The sequence below is a fragment of the Trachinotus anak genome, unplaced genomic scaffold, assembly GCF_046630095.1.
Source record: "Trachinotus anak isolate AG129_WGS33_773 ecotype Australia unplaced genomic scaffold, CSIRO_AGI_Tana_v1 ptg000010l, whole genome shotgun sequence".
NCBI classification, from domain to species: domain Eukaryota; kingdom Metazoa; phylum Chordata; class Actinopteri; order Carangiformes; family Carangidae; genus Trachinotus; species Trachinotus anak.
The window spans coordinates 6322577-6335435 of NW_027273861.1; the positions used below are offsets into that span (position 1 = coordinate 6322577).

General features: G+C 42.8%; 1 protein-coding gene across 3 annotated transcripts in view; it reads right to left on the minus strand.

Moving 5' to 3' along the window:
- Positions 1-1232: 1232 nt before the first annotated feature.
- farp2 (FERM, RhoGEF and pleckstrin domain protein 2) overlaps positions 1233-12859 on the minus strand; it is a 28704-nt gene continuing 17077 nt past the window's right edge. Inside the window, exons 14-27 of one of the 3 annotated variants that reach the window (XM_071487212.1) lie at positions 10767-10909; positions 10423-10512; positions 9697-9830; positions 9532-9613; positions 9212-9449; positions 7554-7684; positions 7385-7453; positions 7204-7293; positions 6382-6464; positions 5377-5495; positions 4986-5149; positions 3290-3397; positions 3047-3198; positions 1233-2913 (exon numbers count right to left, since the gene is read on the minus strand). In XM_071487212.1, coding sequence (XP_071343313.1) covers positions 2820-2913; positions 3047-3198; positions 3290-3397; positions 4986-5149; positions 5377-5495; positions 6382-6464; positions 7204-7293; positions 7385-7453; positions 7554-7684; positions 9212-9449; positions 9532-9613; positions 9697-9830; positions 10423-10512; positions 10767-10909 — 1697 coding nt within the window. In that variant the 3' untranslated portion in view covers positions 1233-2819. Of the gene's footprint in view, positions 2914-3046; positions 3199-3289; positions 3398-4985; positions 5150-5376; positions 5496-6381; positions 6465-7203; positions 7294-7384; positions 7454-7553; positions 7685-9211; positions 9450-9531; positions 9614-9696; positions 9831-10422; positions 10513-10718; positions 10910-12859 lie in introns of all 3 variants that reach the window. The other 2 variants (XM_071487210.1, XM_071487211.1) reach the window with 2 other exon arrangements.

The window sequence follows — 12859 nt, forward strand, 5'->3', positions numbered from 1 at the left end:
ATGTAGCTACTTCATTACTGTCCTCCCATCAGCAGGGTTTATATGAAGGGTTTCCTAAAGAGTTGTCCTATTGTTCGGCAGCTGTCCTAACTGTGGCAACATTAGAGACTAGATGACATTGTTATGGGCAACTGAAAAGACTTTGTTCAGCTCTGGAAACTTTACAGGACCGTCATTAAAGATGGAAATGTTGGAGTGTATGTGACTGTGTAATAAACTTCTATTGTCAAACTGTTGCATTGTTACTGTTTCTATAATATACACCGTTACTTACTGTAGGTGCAAATCTAGCCTGTGTGTAACGTGAAATTAGCATTTTCTTCCATCAGATCCAGATATCAAGACCATAAATTCATCTTATTGTAAGGAGGTAAGAAAACAGATAAGGAACTAACTGAATCATATAATACCATAAGAAAATACACGCTATATATACTTACATTTAGCCTACTTTTAAACACCTCTGTGTAAATCAGTTGTGCAAATGTTAATGCAGGTACATGCAGAGGTACAGTAATGAGTAGAGTCATGCAATTTGGAAACAATTATTGGGGTGGGTCCGGTTAGGGTCACACTGATGTTGAAAAAGCAAGCCAAGCAAACAACAACACTCTTGTGAAGCAAACTATGATTTCTTTGACTGGAAGACAACTTCCTGCTATTTCCTGGCATGTTAAAACTGCGGGATGTTCATGTAATTTAATACAGTCGTTTTCTGTGTGATGGAGCTGTGGCAGGACTGTGGGCTCCAACGCTGCCTATTACAGCTTTAAATGAAACTGGTCAAAGGGCAATGGCCATTAAAAATGAGTCTGAAGGGAATAATGTGTTCTTCTACTTACAAACTCACAAAGCAGCATCGTGTGAGGTTGTATAAAGTGATAAAACTTTGAGAATGATAACACCTCTTAAGAAATTAGTGGCTCTCAGCTTCACCTATAATTTTCCTGGTTCATGCCTTTGCAAAAAGTGATTAAAGTACATTAAAATATATTTTTTTGAATGTTTAGACAGGAATTGGTTCTGTCTTATTTTAAAAGATGCTGCAAGCCAGTGGCTAAAATGATCTGATAAGTAAAGGACAGCAAAGATGTGATATGGCAAAGCTTCTTGTACTGTTGAAGCATAAAGTACCTTTAAGCAAACACCTGTGTACAATGTAAAAGTTTACCATTAGACATCTGGTAAACATCTGCAGACAAGATGTTTTCTGATAAATCTGCAACACACACTCTGACTGAAATGATGTTTTATTTGTTAGGTTTTCAATGGAATAACATGGAGACTACATGAGGGCATTCAGGAGCACGGCCCTGATCACATGCTAAACAATAAATAGGAGTAACATACTCAATGTTAACTGTGCAACAGAGTCTGTCTCTTACACACACACACACGGTTGGGAGATGCCCTCTATCATCACCGTCTGTTACAGCTCCAGAGGCAGGGGAGGTGTATAGGTTAGACTACATACTTGGCTTCTCTGTACGTACACACACACACACACACACACACACACACACACACACACACACACACACACACACACACACACACACACACACACACACACACACACACACACACACACACACACACACAGTAAAGGTTCCAGTCTTCATAAAAAATATATACCAAATAATAGCATGTTTGCGTGTAGCGCACTATATAACTGACAGGAAGTGTCGTGAGTGTCTCCCATAAGTCAGCTCCCATTTGTCTAAACAGCCTGACACACACAGACATAATCACCAAGTACAGTTACTTCAAAATATGTTCTTCTGGTTTGTTTTAAAAAGTAAAATCTGCAACAAACACTAAAGTAACCACTGCACAGTATTTCCTCGAGTTGTTATCCCTATGCACAATAATAGGATAAAAGATTACATATAATAGTAAGGTATCACCAAACTGGCAATAATACAGCCCAACTAATCAGGAGTATTAAGCAGAGCAGCTCCCTTTTGAGCCTTTCAAACATCTGTTGCATCCTTCTCTTTACTGGTAAATAAACTGGACTGGCCTCAGAGTTTTAGAAATAAATACTGCTTACACGTACAGGTTAATGCTGAAAACCATGTGAAACGTTCACTTTGTCACATGTCTGAAGCCAGATCGCGTGTGCGTCTTTGTCCATACAGCAGCATGAATTCCTCCAAACCTCCCACCTATCTCCCAGAATTAAACGGCTTCTAGTCTCAAACTTGTTTCAACGTTTCATTAACTTTCTGCTCGCCTCCACCTCTCTCTCTCTCACAGTCAGACCCTTCTGGCTCTTTCAAAGTACTATGAGGAGAGCACATACTATCCTGTTCCTTCATTTTCCACATACTGTATATCACCTGTTTACCGTAGCTCAGTGCTGTACCCAACAAAGCTTCACTTGTCACGTGCACAAGAGAAAAGTCCTTCAAAAAGCCTGAACTTCAGCCGTTTGTGTTGAATTTGGTCCCATAAAACAGTAACTCCCTGTGAAATCAGTCTACATGAACAGCCCACTTGAGCACTACACATGCAAAAAAACCAAAAAAAAAAAAAAAAAAACCAAAACAAACAGATGTACATGTCTCCCTTTCATTATATCCCGTATACTGGAGCAAATGTTATCATTTACATCATTAATCAAGAAAAATGCACAGACCATTAGAGAAGTAAGCTGAGAGATGTTAACACTTCAAAACTGGCTTCAGTATCTTTCAGTCTCCACTTGTTAACATCCAAACGTTCATCTCACTGTAAATCGACTCGGAGTCTAAAGAGACTGAATTGAGTTTATCTGGTGTCCCAGAGGCCCAGCCTCCAGACACATGATGTTTGATTTACTTTCCGTTTATCTCCATAGGACCTCCTTTAGGTATGAGTAGGCTCATCCGGCCCGTAGTGCTGGCTGCACTCTTGATCACCTCCATCCATCTGTGAAGAGACAGCGGGTGTTGTCACGTCTGCAGGCTCCAGTTTAAAACTATTATTAAATTACCCCATGAAGTGTGTGACAGTGCTGCGGGAGTCATGGAATAAATTATAAATAAGGTTAATGTGCTCGTACCTTTCAAAGGTGTACTCGCTCTCTGCCCGGAAGAAGTAAACATGGGACTTGAACTGCAGTTTGAAGACGTACTCCTTGTGAATGCTGTCAGACTCCTCGGGGGTGCTGACTGTGTAGCCGAGCAGGGGGAGACTGGCCAGCGGGAAGTCGTCCTGTGAACGACAACATCCCCTCTCACCTCAGTTACATGTTTTCACCTGCTCTGTGCTGAGGAATTACAAATCCCAGGATGTGAAGGCTCACCTGGTGAGTCTTGTAGAAGAACAAGCAGAAGTTGGTGAAAACGACCCAGAGTTTCTGCCACCCGTTACTGTTCTTGAACTTCCTCAGGAGGTAACCTGAGAGCTGGTTCTGCAGAGGCGGACACGGCAGAGCACACACGGGTTAGACAGTGATCATTAAAGGACTGATGTTGATTGATGTTATCAAAACAAGTCGGTTGTGGTTGTGGTTTATCTCACTGAACACATGGAAGATGTGTGTTTTGTTAATAACAGCTTTCACTTCATAATCAACTGTGTTGGTGTCACTGAGCAGCTCTCCTCTCTGTTTTGTGCAAATAGGTAATTTCACATGATCAGCTGAGACGTTTGCTGCTCTGACCTGTGTCATAGTAAAGAAATGTCATGAAGACAGTAAGTGACCTTTTTATTCATTCATTCATTAAGAAAAACTACAGTTTAATGCAGCTCAGGCTGTATTTTTCTATGTCCCACCACTGACTCTATCAGTTGAGATAACGCCGCAGTCACTGAAGTAATTCCTGCTAAAACAGGTCAAACAGGGCAACAACAACGAGCAGTCTGACAATCACACGGACTGAACACAAACCTGCTTGTTAGTCTGATGTAAGATTACAGCCCTGACTGACCGTTGTAAACACCCACCACAGTTTACAGCCAATCCTCCACTTCAGCTTGGGCTGTACATTTGATGGTTGTGCCATGAAGGATTATTGGACACTTTGAAATAATTTGGTAGTTAATTGTTTCCAACCTGTATGTTTGTGTTTGTTGCCCTGAAACTATTTTTAGCAATTACTTAAACCTATACTTATATAATCTTATTATAACTGATAGAAACCAATACTGTATAAAAATAAAACTCCAAAGCTGGAGTAATAAGCCAGTGTTGTAATTAACCTTAACACAGGAGGCTGCAGTTGTAGCTGCAGCTGTCTCTGTCATCTTCTTCCTTATTCATATTAATCATAATTATCTCATATTTAGTATATTTTCAAATTTTTTTGTTGAAAGAATGGTCTTATTATGTGGCCTGTGACTCTAGTACCTGATTCATGCGCAGGTAATCAGTGAGAGAGAGGTTCTGGTTTCGGTACCAGCAAACATGTGTGATGGTGTTTGGTCTTTGGCCTTGACCGAGGAGATAGCGAGGAGGAAGTTCTGGTGAGACAGCCGGGGAACCGAAGACTGAGAGGGTGAAGAGACAAAAAGGAGGAGAGGGTGCAGAGAAAGTGTTAGCATGTTAGCTTTGTGGAGAAGAAGAAGAAGAAGAAGAAGAAGTAGGAGAAGAAGAAGAAGAAGAAGAAGAAGAAGAAGAAGAGGGAAAGATGAACCAGTTAGGAAATCCTCCAGGTCTGTGAAGTGAAAATGTTAGTGTCAGAGAAATAACAGCAGAGAAATGCAGGAATCAACAACGAAGAGTCTTCCAGGACACGCTCCAGTAAACAGCAGAGAGAGTACAAACACAGGATATTAACAGTCACCAGGGAAAAGAGAGGGGCGATGGAGGAAACTGAGGGGTTAGAGAGACGAGGTGAGACGCCAAAGATGGACCTCAGAGCGGCGGTGGCTGATGGAGTGGTGATGAAGGTCACTGACATGCGAGTAAAAGTGCTAATGGTCTGTGTTTGTGCATACTTGTGTGTGGGTGTGCAAATGGGTGTGTATGTGTCTTAATGTGGGCAGAGGAGGAGTACCTCCACAGCCAGGCTGTGATCGGACATAGACACACTGGTGTTGCGGTGCCAGCACACATGCATGGTTGTGTTGGCACGGTGGTGCGTCTGCTTGTCCAGTGAAGTCCGGGAGGAGTTCATGTCATCCTCCGACTCCTGCTCCAGAGAAACCTCGTCAGATGATCCTGAGGGAGGAGGGGCGAGGAGAGGGGAGGAGGAGGTGGGACAGGAAGTTGTGTGGAGGAAAGGGATTAACTGTACTTTTAGATGGTTGCTATGTCCCAAGGAAAAAACTTTTCAAAACTTTTGGTTTTCAGCTGAGGAAAGTATAAAAAAAAGTCACACGAAGCAGACGTTTCTACTCAGCAGGTTCTCTGGTTACTGTTACTGTGCAGTCACACTTGAAACTCACGGTTGGAGCGATCGCTGAGTCCAGCATCCAGGAAGATGCTGGATTTTTCTTGAGACTTCTTGGCCATGTCAATAGCCAGGTTCAGATCCTCGATCCACTTCCCCATCTCCACCTTAGAGCTGAAAATACAAAAAGACACAAGATATGAGCATCTGTGATTTCACTAACTTGAGTCTGCTTTGCTTGATATAATCTGCTTATAATAATAATTCCAGTGTATTACTGCTTTTGTTGTATTTTTGTGCTTTTATCCATAATTCCTCCTGCAGTCAGATGATCAGATTATTCTTATTATCTAAACTCCACCTGGAGTGTCTGTAACACCACACCGCACAGAAGAACTGTGTGTTCTCAACTACACAAAGTCAAGGAGGTCAGAACTGAACCAGGACAGTCTGATGAGGGCGGCTCGGTGTTTTTCCTCACAACGTTGGTCTCAAGGCGACTTTGGACTCAAGTTATTAGAAATTGGAATTATTTGTTAGGTCAGAAATTTAGAGAGTAACATTTAATTTTCATGATAATGTATCATTATTTTTTTATAATCACACTGTGCCGAGAAACACTATTCCTAGTAATTTTGAATCAGAACAAATTTTGGTTATTATGACATTAATTGCAGCAAGCTTTTCTTTTTGGGCATTTTATACCTTTATTGTTTGATGGGACAGTGTAGAGAGACAGAAAACAGGACAGAGAGAAGGGGAACGACATGCAGCAAAGAGTCTGGCTGCTTGGGAATCAAACCATCAACTCTCCTGCTCAGCGCATGTGCGCCCACATGGTGTGTGCCCGAACCACTTGGCTATCGGGTCACCCCTGTAGTAAGATTTCTTTTATTTTTTTACATGCTCCAATCACTTAATCATTAATAAAAAACATTAGCAATTCTCTCCGAACATTTACACCAAATGAATTGATCTCTGTATATACATTAAAGCAATACTCGTAAAACGTAACTGAGTAAGATCTACTTTAATTTACAGGCTCAGATAAAACTCTCACCTGGCAGCCACCACAATGGTTCTCTGAGCGGAGTAGATGGTGAAGCAGTGGGGGACTGACCACTCGTTTTCACTTTCCTCAACCTGCAGACAGAGGAGACAGACAGAGAGATGTAGTCAGGGCAAGGACACACTTCCAATGGTGAGCTGAACAACTGTGCTTACAGTGGTTTAAGACTAGGATTTGACAGAAGGGAAAGTGAGTCAGAAAGTCTCAAGTCACAGAGAGACCTGCCAAGAGCCTCTACTGGAGCATCTATATATACACACACATGTATGGAGTTAAACCATGTCCTCCTTCCCATTCAACCTCCTCTCAGGATCCACATTTAAATCCAAAACACAACTATCAGTTTTGGAAAGAGGAAACATCACAATGTCCTGTTTATATTTTTATCATTTGATATGTCCGTATTTTATTTTGACCCCCTGCACAACTGCAAACAGTTGCACGGATTGAGATGGTTGTGAGTCTTGAGTACTCTGCTAGGGGTGCTCTCTGGTGATCTGTCTACACAAGCGTGGGAAAGAGAAGGGTGGGGTTTGGGCATCCGAGCTGGCAGAGCTCAGAGGACTTACCGGTGCGTCCAGCACTATGAGCTGCAGCCGGGAGTGAAGCAGAGACATGCAAGGTTAGGAGACCCGGGCCCTCCCTTCTCAACATACTGATCAGCTCACACTGAATGTGCTAGGTGTCAACATCCTCTCATCATCAGGTTTAACAGGTCGTCTGATAATGGAGTCACAGTGGGGTCCTTACAGGACTGACGCAGGTTTACTAGGGACAAACTCAGAGGAGGTGACCTAGACTTTGTATACTCACTATCATGCCGTGAAGGGGCAGCTGGCCGTGCACTTTGAACTGATTGGTTGCTGTAACACCTTTGCTTGTGTAGAGGAGCATGTCTGAGAACTGAAAAAGAAACAGGAGCATTAACAGATATTTTCAGGCAGCATAGTGAATGAATCTTAAACTTAAGCCCCTGTTGTAGTTTTGCACGAACCAGAAAGAACATTCTTTGCTGCAGCCCCTTCTTGGTGAGCTTGTACAGACACCCCTCACGTATGAACTCCTAGAAACAGAAGAAGCTTCTTAGATACTGTAACGTATATGAGCCCTTTTACCCAGTTACCCAGTGCCCCCTACCCTCTGCTCCGTGTCATTGCACTCACCCTGCCTGGTGCTGTCAGGTTCTCTATACCGATCAGGTCTCTCTGCAGCTCTGTCAGCTTCTGGAAATTCTCCAGCCGGATCAGACTGCTCTGCAGCTGGGTGGCTATCTCCGCCACTTCCTTCAGAGCCTCTGTATAGAAACCACACTGATCAGAGTCCAAAACATTTACATGTCTAACTTATTAACATCTGGCTGTAGTGACCACACAGCTCAGAGAAGAGTCTTCCAAAACTTTCTCTGTCCATTTTGGGGGAAAAACCCTCACAGCTCGCCTCACAACATCGTGATAACTCATTTATGTCAACCTCTACAACACTTCTTACATTGGCTGATAAGGGCACAAATATGTGGAATGATATTTTGTGAACAAAGCTCCCAATGCACAGCCAATATTAGTGATCAGGTGCTGGTTGGTCGCAGGAACAACTTTAGTGAAAATCAAACTTAACCACCCCAGACTGAGGTGACTTCACTGTGACTTTTATTGAGAGCGAACAACGTGTTTTGCCTGTGGCTTCTTCAGGTTCGCTCAGCTGAATTAGCACTCGCAGGTGTGCTAAATACATAAACATGGGTCACATGACCAATTATCAACATTTCTCAGAAAAACCTGGAAATATAATTACACATTATCAAAAATCACAGCATTATTAATATGACTTACAAAAGTTGCATTTGTTATATACACGACTGACAGCATGAAAACTTCTTTACAGAGGTAAACTAAAGGTCCTATAGCTGTCCCTCTACATCACTAAGTGGGCAGGGTGAATGTCAGGGGACTCAAGCTCCATAAGGTTCAATAGTGTTCAAGTCATATGTCCAAAATGCTTCCCCTCTTAGAGGCTGGACTGACCTGTTTACCTGCAGTGGTAAATATAACTGGTTTGGTGGAACAATAACGTGGGTTCTTGGCACCTCACCCATCACCTCCTTTATGTCAGTCACACAAGCCTTGAAAGACTGCAAGCTATTGCTGTGTCTCAAACCAGGTACTTCAGTGACTACACTCACATGTTGTACACTGTGTACACAGTATATCTACAGGCATAGTGCATGAATTCCAACAGGGAAGTGTCAAATCAATCAATGCTGTTGTGCACTCAACAGAAATGACGTCCTCAACAATGGACTGCAACTGTCGCCTGCCGGCAGCTTTGCTCACCTGACTTAGAAATTCATGGTTTTCTTCCCTGCATTTGCCCCCCGTGTACCGACATGAAAATTATGCTGCAATCGAAGTGTCTCCATTTCTCGGTCACCATTTATGTAAGCTTGGAAATAAGTTGGTGGTTCTTCCACTTCTGCTACATAACCAGGATGGCGACCATTGAGGGTGACAAGTGTTCATTTTACACTCAGTTTTTTGCACTGCCTGTTGCCATACTCGTCAGTGCTAACGCTCATATGCTCTTGAAATAGCAAGTGTGAGTGCGGGGGTACGGAAATTGAGACACAGCACATGATTTGTTGACTGAGTCGTCTGCCTCTGCAAGAGCTGAGACACAGTGACCATCTCAAAAGACTGAACTATTGTTCTGATCCTGGCATTAGTGACTAATTAATTTATCATTTCACTTCGTGTCTTTTTTTTATTCTGGCTGGATATTTCAGGAAAAACTAAGTTAATGTCATGTTACTAACGGTCTAACTCACCCTTGCAGTCGTCGTGGTCACGGTGTGCAGGGGAATAATGCTTGCAAAGTCTCTCCAGGATGAGTTTGTAGTGCATGAGGCGCTGGATGGGTTTGAGCAGGAAAGTATTGAGGGGCAGGTAGCAGACCTTCTGCAGTTCAAACTCTTTGTAGACCGTCTCCAGCTTCTTCAGCCTCTTGGTGGCTTTCTCCAACTCCGTCAGGACCTCGTCGTGCTTCTGCAGGTAGCTGGTGAACTCCTGAGGATGACGAGCATGAAGTACATGACGCACTGTTTGTCAGTCAACCCTGTACCGAGGAGGTGATGTTAATTCAACTCACCTTGAGAGCGCACATGTTCCTCAGCATCACATCGCCAATCCTCTGGTAGTCGCCTTTGACGTGAGCGTTAGAGCGCCCCTCCCTGAGGAAACAGGTCATCGTTACCACCTCATCAGAAGCTCCAGTGCATCTCTTCACACACAAAAACACTGAGGGAGCACCTACCAGAGAGCCAGCCTCTGGTCCAACTCCTTGAGGAAGCCTCGGTGGAACTCATAGATGGGGTCGATGTTGGAGAAGAGGAGGGTCATCAGGCCCTCGGGCATGGCGTTTTCTTTGATCACAGCGCTGCGGAACCACTGGGAGCAGCGGAGAGACAATATTGATACACATTTACCCAATAAATTAACTGGTATGCATACAATAGAACTGAAACGATTAGTTGATTAATTGATTAGTGAGTTTTTTTTTGTTTTTTGTTTTTTTAGTGATGAGTCATCATTTCTCCACTGTGATGATTTGCTGCTTTTCTGTCTTACATGATAGGAAACGAAATATTTTTAGGTTTCAGGCTGTTGATTGGACCAAACAAGTGATGTGAAGACGTCTGCTGTAGGAAATTGTGACATTATTTTTAATATCTGTATGAAAATGTGGGATCTTGGGATATATTTTAATAATGTTAATGTCTATAGTAAACTGAATAAGGTACACTCACAGAGCCTGGATGTATTACCAAAGGTTTATTTTTTTCCATTGTGTGTTTTATTTTTAATACTTACTTCTGTATTATAACATCATTTTTAAGATTTTCATGCAGTTTTTGAAGCATACTGTTGCATAAAAGGATCTGTAATTCAGGCTTCTACATCTTCTTTACAATGACCTCATTATTTGTACATAGTCTTGGTAAATCCAAATCAAAAGAACAATTAAAAGAGTGGAACTCACCACAGTGATGACCTCCAGGTCTTTCAGGTACGTTCGCTCTGTGGTCAGAATCTCTTTGGCAATGAAGTAGGCCTTGTCGGTCGGATATCGCTGAAGCAGAAAAGGGACACAAGTTTCAAAATTGAGTGATGGACAATGCTCTCATCAGAAAACTAAACTTTTTCCAAAGGGAAACTTATTTTCTCTCCATTATATGAACAAAAAGTTAGAAAACCCCATCTCATTATAATTTACAAGGCAGGTTTTAAAAGGGGTTGTGAGGCGGGGGGTGGAAGGGTGGCATGTAAGCAGTGTACCTTCCTCCTGCCCTCCTCCTCCTCCTCTAGCCTGGCATTGCTGCCCACCTCGCTCAGGATGGGGCTTTGCAGGGGAGACGGTGCCTGGCCTGGCAGGCTGAGGGTCGACATCTGGAAGGAGGGCGACAGGCAGAGGGGCCCCTTGGAGTTGAAGGGTGAGAGCTGAGGGCTGTCCACGACTGAATCTGTGGATGAGGGAGAACAGAGATTAAAAAAAAGTTTGAAATGAGTGTCAAGATGAGACTGTAGTGTAAAAGGTTGGGAAAGAATGACAAAGGGTTAAATGACTCTACCCAAACAGGCCCAACATGATCTTTCCAAATGGGTGGAGTTTAAGTCAACAATCACACTCTCAACACAAAGTGGAGCTCAGTACAATATCATATTTGCAACAATACGTTAATATGTTGCACGCAGGCAAATATACAACAGTAACCTTCATCTTCGCCTAAACTGTTTCCACAATTATCTCATTTCCTCCCCGAGAAAAACACAAAGTGCTGCACGTTTCAACAAAAACAAGTGGAACGGTTCATCACACACACAGACCGTTAAATGAAAGGGGAGACGGCAGAGTAGACCACGGCAAGTAATGGTTCCCATACCCCCCCCCCGCCCATTGTTTTCAGAGCCCTGCACAAGACGGACAAATGATTCATTACAAACATATATGAGCCTGATTCCATTTCAGAGAACTGGCTCTGCTGCTTTTGCTCTGCCTGAGAGCTTTGCTACAGAACAGGGAGACAAAACAAGCAGATGAAGCGCTAGGCTGTCGTCTTTACTGAGTCACAGGTCAGCACAGCTGCTCTGCTAATTCTATCAGAGAGAAAAAAGAAAGAGAGGGAGAGAGGAAAAAAAGGAATGGGGGAGGCAGAGAGGGGAAAAAAAAAAAAAAAAAAAGTCGGTCCTCGACCCGGAAATAATTGCTCACGCCAAGGCTGATCAGGAATGTGGCTTGTCTCGAGGGTAAATAGTTGTTTATAGTCTATCTGAAGTGCCCCACAGGAGAGCAGAGCAGGGCGGACGTCAGGCTCCACCGCCAGAAGACGGGGGTTTGCTGAGGAATGACTTGGCACAAAGCCTCTCCAAACAGGGAGCACACACACTCAGCTGGAATTAGGTTGAGGAATCTTGTGTACGAGTTCGACCCAACCCCCAACACAATATGAGCCTGTTGCCTCAAATATAAAAGTGTGGATCGACTTGTTGCAAGACAATACAGGCTTCATTTTCTAATGTTGTTACACTGAACAGCGCTCCATACTAACAGCATAATTAACTTCAACTCCTCCAGAAGGACATGTGATACACACTTGGTCAGAAAATAAAAAGGATAAATGGCTGAAGTGTGGGGCACTAATGAGTCAACAGAGACGACTTGGAGCATCTTGCTACAGCACGTGACTCCAGCTTTTAATGACTTTTAAGTTTATATTGAAGAGATCACAAGCTGGTCCTGCTGTTTCATTTAGATTTCAAATCATTTGAAAAATGATATGATAACAACACCGCTATGCACATTATTTTCAGTCTGGTGTTACAGTATAACCCCCAAAACCTCAGGGGATTCCTCCTTCTCCAGGAGTTTAATCCCAAAACATAGGGCGAGGGAAAATTGTTGTCATTGAAAGAAGATGTACCACCACCACCACCACCATCGGGGTTTCTGTTAAAGCAGTAAAGAATTACATCAGCATTGCTAATATGATTTCAGTCTGCATCTCAAAAAGAATTTTAAGTCTGACATTCATGGTACCCAAAAGTGATTACTTTATTCTTGAGAGGAAAACATACAAACATTAAGTACAAGTTGTTTATAATTAGTAAATATACAAGTTCAGGATTAAGTGATGATTACTTGATGCCTAAGTGCAGTTAGCTTAGCTGGTTATAAGTGTCAGCCCGTCATGAATTCAATCTTTAGTTGAGATGTGGGGAGTGTGACATGGCAGACAAGAAACCAAAGGCAAAAATGTAAAAAAAAAAAGCCATCAAGACAAACCCTTCATCACAACTCTATATGATTTACTGTCACTGACAGCGTGTGTGAAACTAGATAACCTCCAAGGTGACACAGACTCACTGTCCACACTTGTGACTGCAGAGAGACTGTAAAAACACTTCTGGAAATATGTTGC